Source organism: Tupaia chinensis, unplaced genomic scaffold, assembly GCF_000334495.1.
Source record: "Tupaia chinensis unplaced genomic scaffold, TupChi_1.0 Scaffold145093_1, whole genome shotgun sequence".
In the NCBI taxonomy this organism is placed as follows: Eukaryota; Metazoa; Chordata; class Mammalia; order Scandentia; family Tupaiidae; genus Tupaia; species Tupaia belangeri.
The window spans coordinates 1,403,619-1,413,140 of NW_006204954.1; the positions used below are offsets into that span (position 1 = coordinate 1,403,619).

A 9,522-nucleotide genomic window follows, 5' to 3' on the forward strand; every position below is an offset into this window, starting at 1 on the left:
CCTATTTATACAACTTCTTTTAGAGGAAGCAACAAATGAAACAATTCAACAATCAACATAAAACACATTTCCTGTCTTTCCCTTTGCAAAAGATGCGGGAGCACCTCCCATGAAATAGTCAACTGAAACAGGAACAAAATCTGAAGTTCTTATATACAATGGAAGGTATTTTCTATTCCTTCAGATTATTAGCATTTAATTTAAGGAATTTTTAAAAACACTATAAACAGCAAAAATTATATAACACCATTCATATGTATTTTATCTTTAAAAGTTTATTAAAGATATTTGTAGACTCTAGATCAATGAAACTTACCCCCAAAATATACAAAAAGTAAATTGCTTAAGGATTAATATTAATTTCAAAACAATGTTATTGTGAACAGAATAGAAATTTTTAAAGAGATTTCACAAAATTGGCCCGGCTACAGTGGTAGCACAATGCTCTGCACTTCTGGAAGCCATATGGAAGTTTTGCTTCCCAGGCTAACTTAAGCATACCGGGCATGCATGTGTGTGCCTAAGATCCTGGCTAGCTGAAGTAGGGAATGTTGTATGAGACTGTCAAGGTGCTTGTCTTTTTCTCTCTCCTTTGCTCTCTCTCATGAAAGAAATAAACTTTAGAGGCCAGCAGTTGGCATGGTGGTTAAGGGCACTGGACTCCCACATGGTAGACCAGTTTGAGTCAAGACCTGCGGCTTGCTTTCTCTCTTTCTCTCTCTCTCTCTCTCTCTCTCTCTCTCTCTCTCTCTCTCTCTCTCTCTCTCTCTCTCTCTCTCTCTCTCTCTCTCTCTCTCTCTCTCTCTCTCTCTCTGGTCAAATTAAAATTAAATAAATAAATGAAGTTAAATAAAATAATTCCTTAAAAAATTCATATACAGCTGATATCTAACAGATAGTGCAACTTTTTGTTTCATTATAATATAATTGTTTTAAGTTACTTTCTAACTTAATTAACCTGTTTCCCCCAATTTTTTCTTATAGAATCAGCATTACAAAAAATAGGACACAATTATACTATAGCTCTTTCTAGCTGCAAAGTATATATATAATAAAAGCAACATGGCTTCGTTGTGGTGGCACATAAGAGTGAAGCTGGAAGCCAAATGAGAGGTCTGAGTTTGGCCAACCTCAATACGCTGGGCATAGTTGCACATATCATAATCCTAGCTAATTGGGAGGCTGGAGCAAGAGGATAGTAGAACAGTGAGATCCTGTCAAGAATACCTATTTTTATCTGTCTCTCTTCCTCTCTCTCTCATAAAGGGAAAAAATAATAATAAAAGAAAAATAAAAGAACATAGGTTATGGGTTAAATCTTAGCTCTGCCAACTACCTGTTCCATAAACTGGGCAAGTTACTTAACCTAATTAAGACTCCATTTACTCTTCTGTATAATGGATGTAATGATGTGTAGTTGTAATGTAAATAACTACAAGCCTAGCAAAGTGAATCATGTGCTTTTGCTGAATGTGTATGTTTTACAATATAAGGAATGTTTACATGTCACCTCATTTTCAGTTATGAAATGATGGCGCTGCATCTGTCAATAACTATTTTACTAGCTTACATTTTATTTAACTAATACCTGTAATTGTGCTTTCCTTAGCTGCTGGCTAGTGATTTGAGCTTTCTGTTGCATCATATTTTCAATGCGTTGGTTGACTTGCTTTTCTTTCTTGAGCTCATTTCCATAAAATTTGGACCCCTATGGAGGAAAACAAAACAAAGCATAAGAAAAATGTTTGACAATATTCTTTTGTAGTATTGTACAAAAGTACAGATTCTCTAATCAGAATGATTGAATTAAAAACTTAGCTCCAGGATCCTTTACTTGACTATCCAAACATTACTCGATCTTTCTGCCTCAGTTTCCTTATCTGTAAAATAAATTCATTGGTAGTTACCTAAATCATGGGATTGCTAGGAGGCAGTACTTAGCATAGTACAGGCTTTCTGAGTTAAGAATGGATTTGCACTTAGAAAAGGCCTTACTTAGTCAGTTGGGTTACTGGTTATCTCCTTCAGTAAAAATTATTCCTCAAAGTATTAACAAAAAGTTCATGTTAAATCATTAAAGGAAGTGTGGAAAATACTTTAAAAAAATACCTATCATTTGATCACTGTACTTAGTATCTATTCATTTATCAGGTTGATAAACATTTAGATTATTTCTATTTTTTTGGCTATTATGAAAAATGCTGATAAGGACCAAAGGAAGATGGGCTGCCTAGAGACACCCAGCACAACTCCTCTCCACTGGGAAAGATAAAAACAGCTGATAAATAGACAAACTTTGCATAGAAGAGTGACAAAGGAGCACTGGAATATAGCAAGGAGGTAACGAGAAGTGTCTGAGGCACAGTGACTAGAGATGGAGACACAGAGAAGAGGAGCATCACGCCAGGAAAAACCTGGTCCAGAGGAAAGCACCCCACTGTGAAGGAAAGGGAAGCAGAATATCCTCAGCAACCTGTCACCTCAGGTCTTGGCTACAGGAGAGTGATATATTAGGTTGTCGGGAAAGTCATGAGTATTTTTCTATGCAAAAATGCATCATGACCTTCCCAATAACCCAATAGTAATCATAGATCTGGAACCCACTGAAGGGAATCTATGCAGGGGTTCTACACCAGAAAAAAATAAAAATAATGCACACACATAGAATCCCCACCCCTTGGGACCAGAGCTCCAATGGCATAGTGCCATTTTAGGAGCAGAGCCACAGCTAAACTGCATCTAGCCCTGGGGTTGGCAGACATTGCATCTCCATATCCCTTAGGCCCCATTGTTGCCCATCACAATTAAGGAAAAGGCTACAAAGTCAGGTCAGTGGTTAGTCCAGTGATGTAGCAGTGAACCTGAGAAACAAGGAACTAGAAAAGCTAGGACAAATTTTACTCAAAAGTAATAGAACGAAAAAAATAATAAAGACCACAGCATAAATAAATGAAAGACACACTCTCCCTAAAAAACTTGCAAAAGATCAATGAATCAAAATGGTTTTAAGGAAAAAATTGATAAACCATTAGTTAGGCTAACTAGAGACAGAGAAAAAGAAGATCCAAATAAATAAAATCAGAAGTGAAAACAAACTAATACTACAGAAGTACAAAAGATCATTGACAACTATTAACAACAACACACCAACAAGCTGAAAAACAGAAGTGATCAATAAATTCCCAGACACATATAATCTACCAAGTTGAATAAGGAAGAAATTAAAATTCTGGACAGACCAATAATGAGTAAAAACACCGTATCAGTAATAATTCTCCCAACAAAGACAAGTCTAAGACCAGATGGCTTCATGGATAATTTCTACAAAATCTTTTAAGAAGACCTAGCATCAGTTTTTCTATATTCCAAAAGATCCAAGTGAGTGGAACCTTCCAAACTTATTCTACAAAGCCAGCATTACCTTGATATCAAAAGCAGATAAGAGGAACCAGCAGTTAGTGTAATGGCTATGTCGCTGGACTCCCACGTAGTCGACTGTGGTTCGCGTCCCAGACCCAGTGGTTTAAAACTCATGCTGGGCGTGTATGTGTACATGCCCAAGATCCTGAGAGGAGAATGGAGGAGAAGGGATTGCGGCATGACCATCCCCCCTGGGGGGTGATTTCTTGCTTTCTGTCTCTAATGTCTCTCTCTGTCTGTCTGGAGAGCGCACGCGCCCTATAGCAAAAATCTCTCCAAAAAAAAAAAGCAGATAAGGACACAACACAACAGCAACAGAAAGAGAGAGAAGAAGAAGGAAAGAAGGAAGGAAGGGAGAGAAGAAAGGGAAAAAAAGAGAAAAGAGAAGAGAAGAGGAGAGGAGAGGAGAGGAGAAGAGAAAAGAAAAGGAGGGGAGGGGAGGGAAGGGAAGGGAAGGGAAGAGAAGAGAGAAAAGAAAAGAAAACTTTGGACCAATATTCTTTTTTTTTTCCAATTTCACTCACTTTTATTGGAATGGGAATATATACATTATTTTCCAATAAATGCTCACTGCTTTAAATTTACAACTACCCTATTTGCAGAAACTTTAAAATCATTTTGATTAAATGAAAAAAATACAAAAAATCCTTTGTCCTTATAATTCAAAGTATATTTAAAATAATATTTTCATAGCAACCAAAATCTTTAACCAAAATTTCAGAACTTTAGTTTTTTCTGTATAAACAAATGGCCACATTTAATTATCTTTAAAAAAGTATATATGGTGGGTCTTTTTAAATAAGGCAGATTCACAACTGACATAGTTTTCGTTTCTGAGCACTCAAAGCTTTGGCCTTGACTTATTATATTTACTGTATCTTTTTAACCTAGACAATTACTCCAATTTGAAAAAAAGTTTAAATAGATTTTTGACATTTAATATTGGTAATGCTTACTAAGATTTAATAATTCCCAACAATGAGAATCAGAACATGACCCCCAACTAAAATAAAATTATACAGGACTTACTACATGGTAGAATCTGGTATTCAACATCAACATTGTTAAAATAGTGTTTCTGAATTACAATGTATTTTTTTCACATAGCACCTCATCAAATATTTGGTAAACATTCTGCAATCCTGTGATTCACTTAAGGCGGCATTGAAAGATCAGTCTTAGGCATCATCAAGACGAGGAATGCTGTCTACTGGTTCCCATGCTCTAAGGGAGTTTGTATCTACATGGGCACCATCATGAGACAGTGCTGTTTTTCCAGAATCAACAAAAAATAGCTACACACTGAAAAAAAGTCCTGCTTTACAAATGGTCTGTTAACTGCACTTGTAAAACTAAAAAAAAATTCTAAATGTCAGAAGAGATAAGGTTATTCTATTTCCTTATTCCAGGTAATTCTGTTTAAAAGATACTAAATTAAGTCCAATTGTATCTTGTAAAGTTTTAGTGTAAAAATGAATGTATTAAAACCCAGGAAAGGGAACAGCAGTTGGTGTAATGGCTATGTTGCTAGACTCCATGTAGTGGACCGCGGTTAGAGTCCCGGATCTGGTAGCTTAATATCACGCTGGGCGCGTGTGCGTGCGTGCCCAAGATCCTGAGAGGAAAGTGGAGGAAAAGGGATTATGGCATGACCATCTCCCTGGGGGGGCGATCTCTTGCTTTCTGTCTCTCTGTCCCTCTCTGTCTTTCTGACCAGCACACACACCCTTTAGCAAAAACCTCCCAAAAAAAAAAAACAGGAAAGTTTAATTTTCACCTAACTGTAACAAAATAGCTCATTCTGGTGAGTTTTCACAAGTTGTACTCTTGACCCGAAGAGTCACTTTTTTTTATGCTATAGGGCTCATTGGTTACTGGAGAGAGCCATCTCTCAGGGTAGATGGCTGTGTCACAATCCCTTTTCCACTTTCTTCTCAAGATCTTGAGCACACACACACATGCCTTGTATAAAAGGGGATGGGTATGCAGTACCGGATGAGTCAGTTCCTCCATGAGAAGTACTTGGTGTTGATGCCAGATAGGGGACTTTCTTCAAAGGAATCCTCCCCCTTCAAATCCTCTTTTCTTCTTGAACTCTATTTTCATCTTCTGATGACCTGTTCTTGGAGTCCGAAAAGCCTTCACTATTTTATGCACTTCTAATCCGCTGTCCGATTCTTTCAGACATTTTATTTCTGTTCCAGGAAACCTTCTCTCAGATACATTACTTTCCTCTGTTGCCACCTTCATATCAGCTTATATTGGACCCAAGTTACCATTTTCAGGAACAGCTCTTTCTACATCTCTTGTCAAATTCATAGTCTGGAAGTCCCTATAACTGTGGAAGTTTTTAGTCCTTCTTATTCTTGCTAACAAAGGACTCTCTCTGTAAGGTAGACCTCACAGAACCATAAGTAGCTGCATAAATAGCTGCTTCATGGATGGTTTCATGGTACTGAAGCTGAAGACTAGAATTTTATTCTTGAAGGTGATTATGCTGAACCACAGATGTTAGGAGTAGCACAGCGAGATGTGCTCAGATCACACTGATTCAGTAATTAGAGTAGCTCTTCTTCAGTTGGACCACCTATATCCTTCCTTATCTTTACTTTTGTTCACCATCAGATCAATATTCTTCATGAACATAGATTAAAAAATTATCAGGCCAGCCAGGTGGCATGATGGTGAAGGTAGCTGAATCCCACATGGCCAACTTCATGGTTCAAGTTCCAGAACTAGCAACTTTAAAGATATACAAGGCATGTGTGTGTGTGTGCTCAAGATCTTGAGAAGAAAATGGAAAAGGGATTGTGACACAGCCATCTCCCCTGGGAGATGGCTCTCTCCAGTAACCAATGAGCCCTACAGCATACAAACAAACAAAAATCCTCAACAACATATTAGAAAACTAAATTCAACAGTACATCAAAAAGATTTCATGCCATGAACAAGTAAGATTTACGTTGGAAATGCGACGGTGGTTCAACATATGGAAATCAATTAATGTGATACATCGCATCAGCAAAAGGAAGTAAAAACCATATGATAATATCAATTTATACAGAAAAGTTATTTGGTAAAATACAACATCCATTAATGATTTAAAAAATTCAATAAAATAGGTATAGAAGGCACACATATCTCAACATGTTAAATGCCATATATGACAAACCTATAGCTAATATCATCCTAAATGAGAAAAAATGGAAAGCTTTTTTTCTAAAACCTGGAACAGACAAGATGTCTACTTTCTCCACTCCTATTCAACATAGTACTGGAAGTCCTAGGTAGGGCAATTAGGCAAGAGAAAAAAATTAAGGACACTGGAAAGGAAGAAGTTAAATTGGTCCTCTTTGTAGATGACATACACAGAATAACCTAAAGAATCCACCCAAAACCTCTTAGAAATGAGTAAGTTTAGTCAAGTTGCAGGATACAAAATAAACAGAAAAATGTAATAAGCAACTGGCTTAAAAAGAAATCAAGAAAGCAATCCCATGTATAATGGCCATAATAAAACAAAATAAAATGAAAATAAAAATAAAATACCTAATAATGAATTTGACAGAGGAGGTGAAATATCTCTACAATAAAAATGATAAAACAAATTGATAAAATAAATTAAAGAAGTAATACACAAAAATATATACCATGTTCATGGATGAAAAGACTCAATATTGTTAAAATGTCTACATTACCCAAAGTGATCCACAGATTCAGTACAAACCCTACCATAATACCAAAGACATAGAGAAATAGAAAAAAAAAAATAAAATCAGAAAATTTGTGTAGATTCCTATAGGACCCTAAATAGCCAAAGGTAAATGCCATGCACATTGCCATACACATTGAAAGAAATAAGAAACATACCTTTGTGGCTTCCATTATAATTTTGTTAATTTTCTCTTTATCCAATCCTTCCATTTCCTGCTTTATTGTCATTAAGTCCTATCCTGAGCAGAAGATCATCTTTGTAATTGTCATTCTTCTCATTTGTGTTATCCATGATGTAAACTTAAAGTTAAAATTGTTTTTAAAAAGTCATCTGAAAAAGCACACAAAATAAACACTGTTTTTAAAACTGTCCATGGGCATAGGGAGAGTGGAACAGAAAAGTTAAAACTATATACAAATCAGAAAAACTTTTTTTTTTTTTTTTAGGTTTTTGCCATAGGCAGGATGTGCTTGCTGGAGCAAGACAGAAAGACCAAGAGAGAGAGACAGAGAGGAAGTGGGAAAATCATTGTCCAGGAGTGATGGCCACATCACAGTCCCTTTTCCTCCATTCTCTTCTAGGGATTTTGGACATATGCACACATGAGCCTGGCATGATTTTCAAGCTGCCATGTCCTGGGCTAGAACCACACTCGACCATGTGGGAATTCAGTGCCTTAACCAAACTGCCACCTGCTAGCCCCAGCAAAAGAAATTTTTTAAATGACAGCTAAGAATTTTTAGCTCAGGGGGCAGGCCAATGGCTGGGCTCAACTCCCACATGGCCAACTGCAGTTCGAGTCCCAAACCTGACAACTTGCTCTCTCTCTCTCGTCAAAATTGAAAAATAATAATAATAAATAAATAATTCTCTAAAAAAAAAAAAAAAAAAAGAACTTTTTTTGTTTGAGAGGCTTTCGCTATAGGGCAAATGCACTTGTCAGACAGACAGAGAGAGACATAGAAACAGAAAGCAAGAAATCACCCCCCAGGGGGGATGGTCATGCCACAATCCCTTCTCCTCCATTCTCCTCTTGGGATCTTGGGGACTCACACACACGTGCCCGGCGTGAGACTCACACACACGCGCCCGGCGTGAGATTTAAGCCACCGGGTCCAGGACTTGAACCGCAGTCGACTACATGGGAGTCCAGCAACATAGCCATTACGCCAACTGCTGGTTCCCCCCCAAAAAAGAATTTTTAACTCAGAAAGCCTCAGGGAAAAAAAGCGTTGAGGTAAGTGAGGAAAATAGGCTATGAAATAGTATACCATAACAGAATTTTAAAAGGGTACTCTCAATTTTAAATGTATATTCTCCTCCCAAAAAAACTAGTCAAATGAGAATCAAAGGTACACAACATAATGTTCTTTGTTGAAGATGATTATGGTAATATTCTTGATTTGATTATAACACACTGCATGCATGCTTTGTTGTACCACACAAAGATGTACAATAAATATAAATGAAGTTATAAAATAAATCATAAACTTAAAAAAATTTAGCTACTGAAAAATTGTTGCTCAGCTATTTTAACATGATTATTTCAGTATTACTATACTCATGGGGAAGAAAAGAATTAACATTTACGGCAAGCTCTGTGCCAATTATTGTTCTTGAGGCCTCATATATGAACCTCATACTAGCCCAGAAAAGTAGATATTATTATTCCCAATATAAAATGATAAGAAATCTGAGTCATATAACATGTCAAATAACACAATTTGCTAACAAATGATGACATCTGTGTTGAAACCCATGGCACAGCCCAAATCCATGTTTTGACCCAGATTAATACACTGTAGAGAAAATTAATACAAAATAAGCTATACTACACATGTTAAATTCAACAGTATTTATTATCTACTGTATGCAGAGCCCCATTCCTAAGACAATTAAAAAAAAAAGGAAAAAAATCTATTCACTTAAAAAATTATTACCTTGTACAATGTTATATCATTTCTAAGATTGGGAGTCCTTTCACATAATAATTCTTTAATATCTTTTTACCTTCAGAGAGATTTTTGCTGCAGGGCGTGTGAGCTCGCCAGAAAGACAGAGACAGAAAGTGAGAAATCACCCCACAGGGGGGATGGCCACACTGCAATTCCTTCTCCTCCATTCTCCTCTTGGAATTTTGGATGCACATACACACACACCTGGCATGAGTTTTAAGCTGTTGAGTCCAGGACTCAAATCGCAGTCGACCACATGGTAGTTCCATGACATAATCAGTATGCCATCTGCTGGTCCCACATGCATCATCTTTTTTTTTTTTTTTTTTGGAGAGGTTTTCACTATAGGGCGTATGCGCTTACCAGACAGACAGAGAGAGACATAAAGACAGAAAGCGAGAAATCACCCCCCAGGGGGGATGGTCATGCCGC

The 9,522-nt window shown here is 36.8% G+C and overlaps 1 protein-coding gene across 1 annotated transcript in view; it reads right to left on the reverse strand.

Moving 5' to 3' along the window:
* The window catches only part of POLK (DNA polymerase kappa), a 50,737-nt gene extending 43,277 nt beyond the window's left edge, over positions 1-7,460 (reverse strand). Inside the window, 3 exon segments of the mRNA XM_027767981.1 lie at positions 1,589-1,708; positions 7,291-7,344; positions 7,346-7,460. Coding sequence (XP_027623782.1) covers positions 1,589-1,708; positions 7,291-7,344; positions 7,346-7,426 — 255 coding nt within the window. The 5' untranslated portion in view covers positions 7,427-7,460.
* Positions 7,461-9,522: the final 2,062 nt, after the last annotated feature.